This window comes from Saimiri boliviensis, chromosome 7 (assembly GCF_048565385.1).
Source record: "Saimiri boliviensis isolate mSaiBol1 chromosome 7, mSaiBol1.pri, whole genome shotgun sequence".
Lineage (NCBI taxonomy): Eukaryota > Metazoa > Chordata > Mammalia > Primates > Cebidae > Saimiri > Saimiri boliviensis.
Window position 1 is genome coordinate 68,680,497 of NC_133455.1, and position 14,320 is coordinate 68,694,816.

At 47.6% G+C, this 14,320-nt stretch overlaps 1 protein-coding gene across 1 annotated transcript; it reads right to left on the bottom strand.

The window, feature by feature from the left end:
• Window positions 1-663: 663 nt before the first annotated feature.
• On the bottom strand, window positions 664-11,085 carry ATP5MC2 (ATP synthase membrane subunit c locus 2). The gene is made up of 5 exons (XM_003939243.4): window positions 10,977-11,085; window positions 7,819-7,888; window positions 5,485-5,562; window positions 4,472-4,665; window positions 664-926 (listed from the first exon to the last, which is right to left on the bottom strand). Exons 2-5 carry the CDS (start codon window positions 7,855-7,857, stop codon window positions 812-814), a joined length of 426 nt encoding a protein of 141 aa, XP_003939292.1. The 5' UTR covers window positions 7,858-7,888; window positions 10,977-11,085; the 3' UTR covers window positions 664-811.
• Between the last annotated feature and the right edge of the window lie 3,235 nt (window positions 11,086-14,320).

Genomic DNA, 14,320 nt, shown 5'->3' on the forward strand with positions numbered 1-14,320 from the left:
GCAAGACTGTCTCAAAAAAAAAAAAGAAAAAAAAAAAGAAAAAAGAAAAAAGAAAAGAGGAAAATGAGCAAAGATTCAGGGAAAGTAAGCAGAACTGGGCAGAGAAAGGAAAAGGCAGGGAGACAGGGTAAAGACAGGAAAACATCTGAAAAATGACAATCACATTAGGTCGTGTATAGGACTAATAAAAGATAAAGCAGAGAAGCTGAGGTGAGACTTTTTGAACCGGTAATGGATAAAACTCGTCTTATGCTTAAGGAGGATTCACCTGGCAGTGGTAGGGAGAAGTAAATGCTGGAGGGAAGAGACTGGAGGCAGAGGGTCAGTTAAGACATTATTGTAATAGACGAGGTGGATGATAAAGAAGGCCTGAGCCAGGATAGTGACAGTGGAAACAGAAAGCCTATTAGCCAACATTTTAAGCCAGAACTCGTTTAAGTTGCTACTGACCCCAATGTTCCCAGTCAAGTAGCAGGCCATACCAGGTGGAAATTATTTAAAATGTTGTGCTATTTTGAATTAAGCTTTCCTGAAACAGAATTAAGAGAGCCCAGCCAAATGCATGTTGAGTTTAGCACCATCACCACCGTTCGGGCCTTGTACTCTCACTAAGGCATTCAGCCAACTGTGGAAAATAAATATACACAGGAGACTCAAGAAACATCTTATTAATACAGTATTTATTTGTCTTTTCTCTGTCAAACCCTGAGCCAACCAAGTTCCCCAGGGTACCTGGGGAGGTATAGGAAAAGGAACACACAGGGCTGACCATACATGGGAGAAAGAACTATGGGATATGGAGACGGCTCCTTCACATGGCGAAGAGGATGAGAAAGGCCACCATCAGGCAAAAGAGCCCCATGGCCTCCGAGAGGGCAAAGCCCAGAATGGCGTAGGAGAAGAGCTGCTGCTTCAGAGAAGGGTTCCTGGGAGAAGGGGAGGAGAAAAGACTGAATTTCTAGCTCATACAAAGAAAAGGATAAATATCTAAGACGGGCTCAGGGAGAATTCCCCTCTTCAAGACTATCTTACGTAAAGAGCCTTTCAGGGGAGCACCACCATGCCCAAAATCTTGCCTTGGTTCCCCAAGGGCTCTGTAAGAACTGAATGAAGGGCGAAAGAGGACAATCTAAAATCCTGTAACATGGCCCAGGTATAATCATGACCTTCTCTAATGGGTCATCCATCTCATTACCACAAATTAAGACCTTTTGGCTTAGACACTTAATATCCAGGGCCCCAACAGGATAAAAGAGGCATCCAGAGTGGCAGGGTCTCTCTAGAGCAGTGTTTTCAAACTTTAGGCAGCAGAACTCCAAAATAATAAACATATAAAAACCAAATTGCAATGGTACAAAAGTAGGGGGAAATTTTAATGGCTTGGTCTCCCCTTTATTCTCTAAGTCTCTAGGAGAGATCCTCAGAATCCTAGGGATTAATGGAACACAATTAGAACACCACTCTGAGAAGACGAGAGAGTAAGGGGTGCTGGGTGTGGTGGCTCACCCTTGTAATCCCAGAACTTCGGGAGGCCAAGGTGGGCAGATCACCTGAGGTTGGGAGTTCAAGACCAGCCTGACCAACATGGAGAAACCCTATTTCTACTTAAAATTCAAAATTAGCCAGGTGTGGTGGTGTATGCCTGTAATCCCAGCTACTTGGGAGGCTGAGGCAGGAGAATCACTTGAACCTGGGAGGCAGAGGTTGTGGTGAGCCGAGATTACACCATTACACTCCAGCCTGGGCAACAAGTGTGAAACTCTGTCTCAAAAAAAATTTAAAAAAGAGAGAGTAAGAGGGACAGATTATGTTCTCTCATTTCAAACAGTCAAAAGATTTGGGGCTTTAAGAAGCTACAAATGGGCTGCATGCGGTGGCTCACACCTGTAATCCCAGCACTTTGGGAGGCCAAAGTAGGTGGATCACTAGAGGCCAAAAGCTGACCAGCCTGGCCAACATAGTGAAACCCTCTCTCTACTAAAAACACAAAAATTAGCTGGGCGTTACAAACCACAGTGCTTCAAAAGAAAAAAAAATTGGCTGGGTGTGATGGCACGCGCCTGTAATCCCAGCTACTTGGGAGGCCGAGGCAGGAGAATCCTCGGGAGGCAGAGACTGCAGTGAGCAGAGCGCGTGCCAATGCTCTCCAGCCTGGGCTACAGTGAGACGTGAGACTATGTTTCCAAAAAAAAAAAAAAAAAAAAAAAAAAGTTACAAATGGTCTGTGGGGTTTATGATATGAGTTGTAGTAGTATGAATAAAGGACTCCCAATATTGAAAGCTGTATTTCCCTTACTATATAATCAGTATTTCCCTTACTCTGATATTTCCAGAAGTCTTGATGGGTAAGGTGTAACACCAGCATTTAACAGAATAGTGAATAAAGTGGCAGTTGGACTTCTTGTTTAATACAAATTCTTTTTTTTTTTTTTTGAGATGGAGTTTCGCTCGTTACCCAGGCTGGAGTGCAATGGCACAATCTCGGCTCACCACAACCTCCACCTCCTGGGTTCAGGCAATTCTCCTGCCTCAGCCTCCTGAGTAGCTGGGATTACAGGCACGCGCCACCATGCCCAGCTAATTTTTTGTATTTTTAGTAGACACGGGGTTTCACCATGTTGACCAGGATGGTCTCGATCTCTTGACCTCGTGATCCACCCGCCTCGGCCTCCCAAAGTGCTGGGATTACAGGCTTGAGCCACCGCGCCCAGCTACAAATTCTTAAACAGCACTCTATTTCCCAAAAGACATTAAGAGAACTTACTGGTCTCTGGAAGATTAATTTGGTTTTCACAGTGAGTGACCCAGAGCTGGCTGCAGTGTTAGTTTTCCCAGGAGCGACAAAGAGAAATCCCCAGAGATGGGAAAAAACGGCAGTAAAGCCACTATGTTCACTGAGTCTCTAGACCAGAGAAGGTAAACTTTTTTTTGTAAAGGGCCACATGGTAAATATTTTAGGTTTTGTGGGCCGCATATAGTCTCTTCTGCTTTACTCTTTTTTTTTTTTTTTTTTTTTGAGATGGAGTCTTGCTCTGTCGCCCAGGCTGGAGTGCAGTGGCATGATCTCGGCTCACTGCAACCTCCACCTCCCGGGTTCAAGTGATTCTTCTGCCTCAGCCTCCTGAGTAGCTGGGATTACCGGTATGTGCCACCATGCCCAGCTAATTGTTGTATTTTTAGTAGAGAGATGGGGTTTCACCATGTTGGTCAGGCTGGTCTTGAACTCCTGACCTCATGATCCACCCACCTTGGCCTCCCAAAGTGCTGGGATTACAGGCATGAGCCACCACACCCGGCCATCTCTTTTGCTTTTTTAAAAAATGGAAAACTATTTTTAGCTCAACCATACAAAACTAGACTACCGCCCAGATTTGGCCCTTGGGCCTTAGTTTGCTGGTACTTGCTCTAGACCAAAGCTGTTCATACAACTTTCTTCAATGACACAATGATATAAACATTCTATCCATCCATCCATCCATCCATCCATATTTTTTGAGATGGACTCTCACTCTGTTGCCCAGGCTGGAGTGTAGTGGCGCCATCTTGGCTCACTGCAACTTCCACCTCCCAGGTTCAAGCAATTCTCCTCTCTCAGCCTCCCAAGTAGCTGGGACTACAGGTGCCCACCACAACACCCAGCTAATTTTTGTATTTTTTTTTTTTTTTGAGACGGAGTTTCGCTCTTGTTACCCAGGCTGGAGTGCAATGGCGCGATCTCGGCTCACCGCAACCTCCGCCTCCTGGGTTCAGGCAATTCTCCTGCCTCAGCCTCCTGAGCAGCTGGGATTACAGGCACGTGCCACCATGCCCAGCTAATTTTTTTGTATTTTTAGTAGAGACGGGGTTTCACCATGTTGACCAGGATGGTCTCGATCTCTCGATCTCGTGATCCACCCGCCTCGGCCTCCCAAAGTGCTGGGATTACAGGCTTGAGCCACCGCGCCCGGCCCTAATTTTTGTATTTTTAGTAGAGATGGGGTTTTACCATATTGACCAGGCTGGTCTTGAATCCTGACCTCAGGTGATCCACTCGCCTTGGCCTCCCAAAGTGCAGGATTACAGGCGTGAGCCACCTCGTCTAGCCTATATTTGTTTTCCTTTTCTTTTTTCCCCATAAAGTCTCGCTCTGTTGCCCAGGCTGGAGTGCAGTGACATGATCTTAGCTCACTGTAACCTCCACCTTCTGGGTTCAAGCGATTTTCCTGCCTCAGCTTCCCGAGTAGCTTGGATTATAGGCGCATGCCCCCATGCGCAGCACATGAATCACTTGAATCAGAGGCAAAAGTGGCAGCGAGCTGAGATTGGGCCACTGAGCTCCAGCCTGTGTGACAGAGCGAAGACTGTCTCAAAACAAACAAAAAACACACAGCTAGTGGCTACAGTATGGGACAGTGTAGTTCTAGACCCCCAAATAAGTTCACACCTTTGGAAAGTGTATCAGAGAACCAGTGGAGGGCCCAACTTATCTTACCTGGCATAACCAATGATGAGGCTCCCAAACACAGTCCCAATCCCAGCCCCAGAGCCGGCCACCCCAACTGTGGCAGCCCCAGCCCCAATGAACTTGGCGGCTGTGTCGATGTCCCTTGAAATGGCGCTGGTTTGGAAGCTGCGGCTAGAGACAAATGAGGTAAGGGGACGTGAGACTGCCAAGCTGCTGGGGCTCTGCGAAGAAGAGGCAGGTAGAAGGTCAAGATTTTTGTAAACTTTTGCTTTGGTAACTTTTATACCATTTAAAGCCTTTATGCTGGCAAATCCCATGGTTTCTCCCTCAAACACAAAATTGTTTAAGCCCCTAAAATGCTGGTTAAGTAGAACCTTTTTTTTTTTTTGAGACGGAGTTTCACTCTTGTTACCCAGGCTGGAGTGCAATGGCGCGATCTCGGCTCACCGCAACCTCCGCCTCCTGGGTTCAGGCAATTCTCCTGCCTCAGCCTCCTGAGTAGCTGGGATTACAGGCATGCGCCACCATGCCCAGCTAATTTTTTGTATTTTTCGTAGAGACGGGGTTTCACCATGTTGACCAGGATGGTCTCGATCTCTTGACCTCATGATCCACCCACCTCGGCCTCCCAAAGTGCTGGGATTACAGGCTTGAGCCACCGTGCCCGGCAAGTAGAACCTTTTAATGTAGGATATAGACTTCAAATGCCTTTAAGACTCAGGTGTGGTCAAGAAGTGTAAGACTGAGGCCTTAGTCTATTCTTGCTGCCCCAAAGAGATCATCTTCCTAGACTAGATGTTCCCAGCTGCAATCACTTGACTAGGCCAAATAACAGCAGTTAGCAGCACTGCACACGGGCATGTGCTGCCAGTGGCAAAAGCTGTAGCACTACAGTATACAGTGTATTAACTGGCCTCCATCTCCACCTAAAGCCCATGGCCTGTGATGACTGTCCTCAACACTCTACCTCCTGGTTCTGCCACGTAACCCTCCCACTCATCACCCCCAAAACCACAGTCCCAACTCTATGGGTAAGGTACCTCATCTGTCAGTGTCTCTGGTCGTTTCAGCAAAACTGCAGATAGCGGACGGCTCAGCAGCTGTGAGGTGCTCTTGACCTAGCAGGAATGACATACAGGGGCAGGAAGGTCAAGGAAGACTGGAGAGAAGTTTCAGAACTACACCACACTGTTACATCATCAGACAGGAGCTGCTCTCCTCTGATGGCCTTTCCATCCTCACACTTAAATTCGAATTCTGAATCATTCTTCCTTTTAGCAAAGCCGAAATTAAAGAACTACACCGTTTCTCTTGCTTCTCAGGTTTTGCTTTAAGGAAAGAAAGTCTACTTCCTTTTGGGCAACAAGGGGGCATCCATCCTTGCTGTATCCTTGTATAGCTTTTGAGAAGAAGAAGAAATCTAAGCCTCAGGAGCATCTGCCTCACTCAACAAGGGAGATATATACAGATGCTCCTCAACTTAGCATAGGGTTATGTTCAAATAAATCCATCATACAGTGAAAAAGCATTTAATACTGCTAACCTACTAAACACTATAGTTTGGCTTAGCCTAGCCTTAAATGCCCTCAAAACGCCTACATTAGCTTACAGTGAGGTGAAATCACCTAGCAACACAGTACCCTGTAGCGTATCGGTTGTTTACCCTCATGACTGGGTGGGTGACTGGCAGCTGTGGCTTGCTGCTGAGTATTGCAACAGAGTATTGTACCACACATCGTTAGCTTGGGAAAAGATAAAGATTCGTAATTCGAAGTATGGTTTCTAACGAATGCATATCATTTTTGTATCATCATCATCATCATAAAAAAAAAATCTTAAATCATCTAAAGTTGGGGGCCATCTGTATGGGTAATGGTCAGCCCACAAGAAAAAAGTCAGTGACTTTCCCTGAATAAAGGATCCAAAAGGATGCTTTTGGAAAATAAGAACAAAGATTCATGCTCAAAATTTACCTCATCCCAGTAGCCTTTTCTGACTAACCCCAAGCCAGTGACACCAAAACAGATACATGGTGATTAACAGCCAGGGCTTAGGCATCAGATAAAGTGAGATTCAAATCTTAACTCTATTGCCACCAGTGTGCTCTCAGGTTAAGTCACTTAAATCCTTCTAAGCCTGTATTCTCATTTATCAAATCAAAATATCATCTCCCAGAGTCGATTTGAAGAGTAAATGAGATAATGTACACCAATTAGTAAACTCAGTGCTAAGGCACATTGTAAATGCTCAATAAATGGTACTCCTTCTTATTTGTGAATGAACTAACTGCCTCCTCTACCTACAATTAAAAAATTTTCCCCATACTGTTGTTTCTGAGTTAAGTACTTTCCCAATGTGTATTTATGTAAAGTTTAGCTTCCCATTCAAATTTTAGTCCCAGAATGAACTCCTAGCTATGGCTCACTCAGGACAAGTACTACACATAGTACATATTCAGTCCAAGTTATGTCATCTAACTACTTGTTTACCACTCTGGATGGCCAGTTTACAGGACGTATAGTTTCAGGAATAGGAATAATTTAGATTCTCATCTCCACTCAAGATGGTTGGGTAAGAATTAACTGGCCACAGCCAGGTGCAGTGGCTCATGCCTTTAATTCCAGCACTTTGGGAGGCCAAGACGGGTCAATCACCTGAGGCTGGGAGCTCGAGACCAGCCTGACCAACATGGAGAAACCCTGTCTCTACTAAAAACACAAACTTAGCCGGGCGTGGTGGCACGTGCCTGTAATCCCAGCTACTCGGGAGGCTGAGGCAAGAGAATCACTTGAATCCGGGAGCTGGAGGTTGTGGTGGATCACGCCATTGCAGTCTGAGCAACAGGAGCAAAACTCCGTCTCCAAAAATAAAAATAAAAAAGTTAACTGGCCACTATGGGGCAAGAGAATGTCTGGCAAGCATTCACTCTCTCCTGTTAGGCAATGACAGCAAAGGGCCTTCCCTCCCCAAGAATCTTGTTTATTTATTTATTTTTTGAGACACAGTCTTCCTCTTTTGCCCAGGCAGCAGTGCAGTGGTATGATCTTGGCTCACTGCAACCTCCACCTCCTGCGTTCAAGCTATTCTCCTGCCTCAGCCTCCTGAGGAGCTGGGATTATAGGCACCTGCCACCATGCCCAACCATAGAAATGAGGTTTCACCATGTTGGCCAGGCTGGTTTCAAACTCCTGGACTCAAGTGATCTGTCTGCCTGGACCTCCCAAAGTGTAGGGATTGCAGGCATGAGCCACTGCACCCACCCCCAAGAGTCTTATTCACCTTCACCCGGCTGTGCTGTGAAGAACAAGGTCTGATGGAAAGAGAGAGACAAGATGTCTCTCCTTTAAAACTCTCCCAGAAAATCAGGTACTCACCAAGGAGGAAGTGGAGACAAACTTGGAGCAGGCAAACATTTTCGGGGGGTGAGGGGCTCTGGCAGGAAAGCTGGAATTACAGGAGCAGTATTGTAAACACTCCCCTTATTAGCAGAAGTGGGACCCTAGAAAGCTTAACTGGCCCAGAGAACAGTGACTGACCTTAAGTCATGGGCAGAAATAGAATTAGAACCCTGAAGTCATGACTTCTTCCAGAAACTCCACACAGCTCCCAGGATTTCCTTATAATCAAGTGACTTCCCCTGGTCTGAACAAGGGATCATTTGGGCTCAGCTTAACACCTGTTACCCATTTCCACAGCCTCATGGATTTGCAGTTGCCAGAGGAATTTTCTCAGAGTGTCTCTTGCCTAAGTTTTCCTCAGTTTTTATTCAAAAGGAACCCTTCTCAAGATATCATCGTCTGGGCCTTGAAAAGTTGCCCTTCAAAGATTAGAGTCTTTATAGTTTTGGGAGATATCTGTTGACGGCCAAGACACTGGAAGGTCTCCAACAATTTCTTTGCTAATCCTTGGAAGTACCTGATTCCTCAAAATACTTCAATTTCTTGTATTAATAGGATGAGGAAGATCAAGGAGGAACTCTGCAGTTACTTTATCTAAAAGGTATTAAATTGTGTCTCCCCAAGACAAAGAAGTCCTGACACCCTACAGGTGTCTAAGTTGGTAGAGGTGAACTTATCTGAGAAGAGAAGATGAGTTAAAAAGCTAAAGGCAGGGTTTCTCCAAGTGAAGTGAGAAGCCCATCTGAAGCAGAATTATCTGGGTGGTGCATGTATTAAAAAAATGTATATTCTTGGGACCCACTTGGACCTTCCTGGTCTAGATCTCTTGGGGGAGCTAGGCTCATTGGTTCACTCCTGTAATCCCAACACTGGAGAAGCTGGGGCGGAAGGATAACTTGAAGCCAGGAGTTTGACATCAGCCTTCGCAAACAGCAAGACCTTGTCTCTACAAAAAATAAAATTAGCTGGGTGAGGTAGCTGTGCACCTGTAGTCCCGGCTACTCCAGAAGCTGAGGCAGGAGGATTGCTTGAACCTAGGAGTTGGAAGCTTCAGTGAGCTATGATCATGCCACTGTACTCTAGAGTCTGGGTGACAACATGAAACCCCATCTATAAACAAACAAAAAAGATCTCTGGGAATAAGGCTCAAGTGCCCTGTATTTCAAACAAGTTTCCCAGATGATTATTAGATATACTTAACGCAAGAGCATGACCTTAAACCCAGTCTTGAAACTACGGTAGTGGTAGAGGTTAGATTTGAACTTGCATCTTTTGTTACATGCTTTTTTTTTTCCTTTCCTGAGACAGAGTCTCAAGTCTGTCGAAAGGCTGGAGTGCAGTGGCACAATCTCGGTTCACTGCAACCTCCACCTCCTGGGTTCAAGCAATTCTCCTGCCTCAGCCTCCTGAGTAGCTGGGACTACACGTGTGCACCACCACGCCCAGCTAATTTTTCTATTTTTTAGTCGAGACGGGGTTTCACCATGTTGGTCAGGATGGTCTTTGATCTCTTGACCTCGTGATCCACCCACCTCAGCCTCCCAAAGTGCTGGGATTACAGGCATGAGCCACTGCGCCTAGCCAGTTACATACTTTCTAATATGTCACAGGCTGAGATACTCAGTGAATGCTTAGGCCTATTAAATGCCACTTCCTTAAATGAAGTGAAGTCAAATTGTCCCAGGTTATAACGCTTCTGAATCCAAGATCTTAATTGCTTACTTTACTGTTAATTTTTTGTAGTGACCCTGTCTGGAACTCCTGGCCGAAAGCAATCTTCCCACCTTGGCTCCCAGTGTTGGGATTACTGGTGTGAGTCACCACACTCAGCCTTAATTACTTTTAGACTAATGGATGTCCTCAGCTTTTGCCCTAAAACTCTTGATTTTTGCCCATATGTAACTCTAACCCAGTTCTGCTGCTGTACTATTTGGGTTTTCTTGGGTCAAAATCCAATAGTTCTTTAAGGCTTTTAGAAAAGGAAGGCATGGTTTTTTCTGAAGGCAATTATACCTCAATATCATCATTTGTAAACTGCAGTTCTTAGGGGGATTAAATATCTTCATTTACCAATTAACATACAGCGTTTAATGTGGTGCTGGCATGTAATAAACCCATAACAAAGGGTGGCAATTAAGTGATCCCACCATTGGCTACCTAACCAAGGCAAGTCTGCAATTGTTAGCTTACAACTTGGGCGAAGGCACTATCCAGAATCAGGACTCCTAAATCATCATGGGCTTTTTCCTTAGTGTAGAAGAGTCACAGGAGTGATGACTTAACCATTCCTTTCCTTAAACCTTTTCCTCCTAACGGCAGTATCTGGGGAGGTTAACTGATCCTTGACAGAAAAGCTGGCAGGCAAGGACTCATGCTACCCCACTAACTTGGCCTTACCCCACCTTTCTGGGCCTGCTGCCTCGAACAGAAACCCTGATCTCTAGCCCACCACTGTGACTTTTCCAACTTCACCAGCGTGCCAGGGTGCGAGAAAGGTACTGGTAAATAACTAGTGATTCCAAAGCAACGGGCTTCTCATTTCTGCTTTAGCTATCCCAAGCCACAACCTGTCGGGAGGCGATGTTTGGCTTTTTTTTTTTTTTTTCCACTTCTACCATGTTCAAGGTTTACTTTTTAAATTGAGGGATGCTGACTAGAGGGACTGGTGACTTTAGACGATCCACTAATCTCCATTGCTCGGAGCACCTGAGGTCCTGGGGCCGAAAGTCTGGAGATTTCAGAATAAGAAGGCGTAAGTCAGGATGAGAAGAGAAAGCAGAGACAGGAAGGGAGGGACTGGGGGTTGTGACAATCTGATAGGGCCAGAGGGCGAGAAAAACGTGTCTGTAAGGGATGGGTGGAACAGGTGAAAAGCAGCACTCCAGGATCTAACTTTGGCCAGCTCCAAGGCACCCTCCCTCTACGAGACATCCAAGATGGCGTCAGGCCCGCGCGGTTGGAGGTCACCGGCATGCGGAAGAGCCAGCTCTAAGACTCAGGGATAGCGGGAGCCGGGGAGGGCGCGTGGACCAGGGTGGGAGCAAGCAAGGTAAGAACCTCAAAGCATCCGCGCGACGTGGGGTGTCCCGCGCGCGTGCGCGGCGCACAGAGGGAACGACATCCCAAAGCCTTACCTGCTCCCAGTGCAGAGAAGACAGAGGAGGGGCAGAGCGGCGGGAATAGCGAAAGGAAGGCTCAGCGCATGCGTGGCCCGAGCCAACGAGTCGCTCCGCCACAGATAGAGCGATTGCAACGTGGAGAATCGGCTCAGGCGCCACAGCGCCGCCTGCCAGGGCTGCGGCGGTATTCGGCCGGTTGCTCCACCTGGCGTTCAAGGGGAGAAACTACAGGGAAAGCCGACAGTGCCGAGGAAGGAGGCCAACTGCGTTCGAGTAAGCCCATCCGTAACGTGGCGTGCGCTTTGGTCTGCACAGCGTTTGGGAACTCGGACTTGCGTCCCCTTTCCGAGCATGCGCAGTCACACTGCCGACACAAAACTACCACTCAGAATTCAGTGTTAACATACAGTCGGGATTGGGGTTCAGTGCCTAAATGCAGCGGGAGGAAGATCCCGGGAGTCCCGCTTTATGTCGCTTCGAGAACCAGGCATCCCTGGATGGCGAGCCGGCCCAATGAGCGAATAGTCAGCAAAATGTCACAGCTGCTTCTGGTGGCTTCGCCCTTTCCCCCCCTCCCGCTTCCTCCTTTCCATTCCTGTGATAAACCGTGAGAAAAGCAGCCATCAGCGAACCAGAAGATAGGGCTAACTATGATCCGAAGCTCTTTTTCCTGACTCGTGGGACAGTCTAGGAATAACGGGCACCTGCGACCCGCTGTAAGGCTGCGAGGTCACGCCAGGCTCGCCTGCGCCCCTGCTCGGGTTTCGCGCGAGCGCGCTGGCCTCAGCAGCACCCTCCTGGCCGCCCGCAGGAGGAGAGAACGCTCTCCTTCTCTCCGCTTCGCTCGCCCTTCCCTGATGGAAGGAGGTGGACGGACCTTCTTGTCTCCCCGGCAGGCCCTGCCCTGCCCTTTGGAACAGAGCGACGAGGCCTACCCAGGTCCGGACCCCCGCGGCCCCTGCGTCGTGCTTGAACGCGGCACGAGAAAGACGGGAGAAAACTCAACCAAACCCCATAAAAAATAAAAAATAAAAAGAAAGCCGCGGCTGTAAATAAAGGCAAATCCGCCACCCTCTGCGGGGCCGTTTGTCCTCCCCTCCTTGGCCCCGTCCTTCCCGCCGCCCCCTCCCGGCTCCCGGGCCCCGCGGCGCCCCGGCCCCGAGCTCCTCCATTTAATCGGATTTGGGAGAAGGGGAGGATAAATCACGGCAGCAGCTTTACGGTCCCGGAGGAGAGGCGAGCCGCAGCCAGGCACACCCCGGCCGGCGATAAAAACCGCCGCTGAAAGCCCACGGAGCAATTTCCCGGGACCCCGAGCGACGCCATTACAGGAATGTAATTTTGCCCGGATGAGGCCCCGAGTTTAATTATCCTCGCGGAGGAATTTCAATGCGGCCAATCCATCTTGCAGGCGGGCGGCAGAGGGATTTATATGGGCCCGTTATTTCACACCGATCCTCCATCTGCATTTTTATGGCCCTGAGCTCCTGAAAGGGAGGGGAAGGAGTGGGGAGAAACGGGAGAAGCGGGCGAGAAGAGGCGGGTGGGGGACCGACTGCTCGTCTTTCCTAAATTCACGTTTCCAGCTCAGTTGGGATTCTCACAGGTTCCTCTGACATCCCCACATCTCCAGTTCTAACAGTTGATTGTGCCCCGAGCGGGCAGGTAGGTGGGAACTGGGATCCTTGGGAATCCATCAACAGGTATTTATCAAGTACCAAGTGGTGCCAGGCACTGTGGAGACGCTGTTGGGAGAAAGGCAGGCTGGCAAAGACGCGAGTTTATCCCCTGAGGTCTCCAGACAGCTCCACTCCCACCAAAACTGAATTCTTTTTAGCTCTCAGCTTCCCATCCTCGGTGGCAGAGAAAGTCCACGGTTCTTAGGAGCCACCACGTCCAAATGGCTGTTGCAGCTGTTGTGGCAATTCAGCTACTCAGATATGGCTGACAATCCCAGAGGAGGATCAGAGAAGGGGCCTGGGCGGAAGCTAAAGCTGGCTCTTTGCAAAAGTTGTGACAGCGTGCAATGTTCAACACTCTCTTACCCTCATAGAATCATGGGCTCTGCGTTCAGACAAATCTGAGTTCCCAAATTGCTCTGTGACCTTGAGCTATATTTAACCCCTTCTTCTTCTTCTTCTTCTTCTTTTTTTGAGACGGAGTTTCGCTCTTGTTACCCAGGCTGGAGTGCAATGGCGCGATCTCGGCTCACCGCAACCTCCGCCTCCTGGGTTCAGGCAATTCTCCTGCCTCAGCCTCCTATTTAACCCCTTCTAAATCGATTTCCTCCTATGTGAATTGGGAAGAATAATAGTATTTACCACACAGCCAATATTGGGATAATAGATACGAAGCTTTTAGCAAAGTACTTGGTACCCAGTAAGAGTTCAGTAATTGCTAGAATCAAAATGCTCTTCATCACAACCACCACCACCACCACCACCATCATCACGTTTCTATAGCTAAGGGCATTGTAACTCAGTTCTGCACTGCTCCCTTTAGACTGTTTATTGCAAGGTCCTTGAGATAGTATCTCCTGAAAGAGACTCAGCTACACTTTAAAAACATTTTCACCTGCTTAAATCACACAAAACAAGTTATTTTACGTCCTGGCGAATGGAGATCTGAGGGGAGGCTGAGAATCCTGGGACTATTACTACCAGGTTTGAAGCAAGAAATCAGATCCTCAAGGGAGCAGTGAGGCTACCAAAAGGAGGTTTGTAAGGGGGGTAAATTTGAAGACAACAAAAGATCCAAGAGAAGCTTAGCTGACGGTCGGGGGATCTTCTTAACTATGGGCTTGGGAAGGATCCTTCTTTGACTTCACAAAGGGAAAACTGGGGTCCAGGAAGGAAAGGGTGTGGAGACAGAGCTATCCTTTCCAATCAGTCCCTTTCTTTTCCTGCCAGACCATATAACAAGGTTGGGCTGATTGGCCAGTTTTTCTAATGACTGTGAGTGGCAGATTCTGACTGGTTGGCAGCCTCCCTGCACAGTGGTGACGAAGAAATGAGATTGATCTTTTCTTTCTTAGGATTGGTTAACAACCCTCAGGGGGACCAGAGACTCATTTTAATTGACTGGATAGGCTAGTAGAGAGGTTCAGCTTCTCTCACATCGAAATTCCAAGTATTCTTTTCTACAAAGCTCACCAAAGAAGGGTTTGGATTGGTTTATATATGTTTCTTTGGACAAGAAACCATAGCTTAGAGCAGAAAAATCAAGACAATCATGCAGGCATGCCACAATGAGAAGGAACCACAGAAAGAAATAGGAGTGATTTTAAGAGAGAGAGAGAGAGAGAGAGAGAGAGAGACACCAGGACACAGAGAAATGCAAAGGAAAAAAAAAAAAGATAT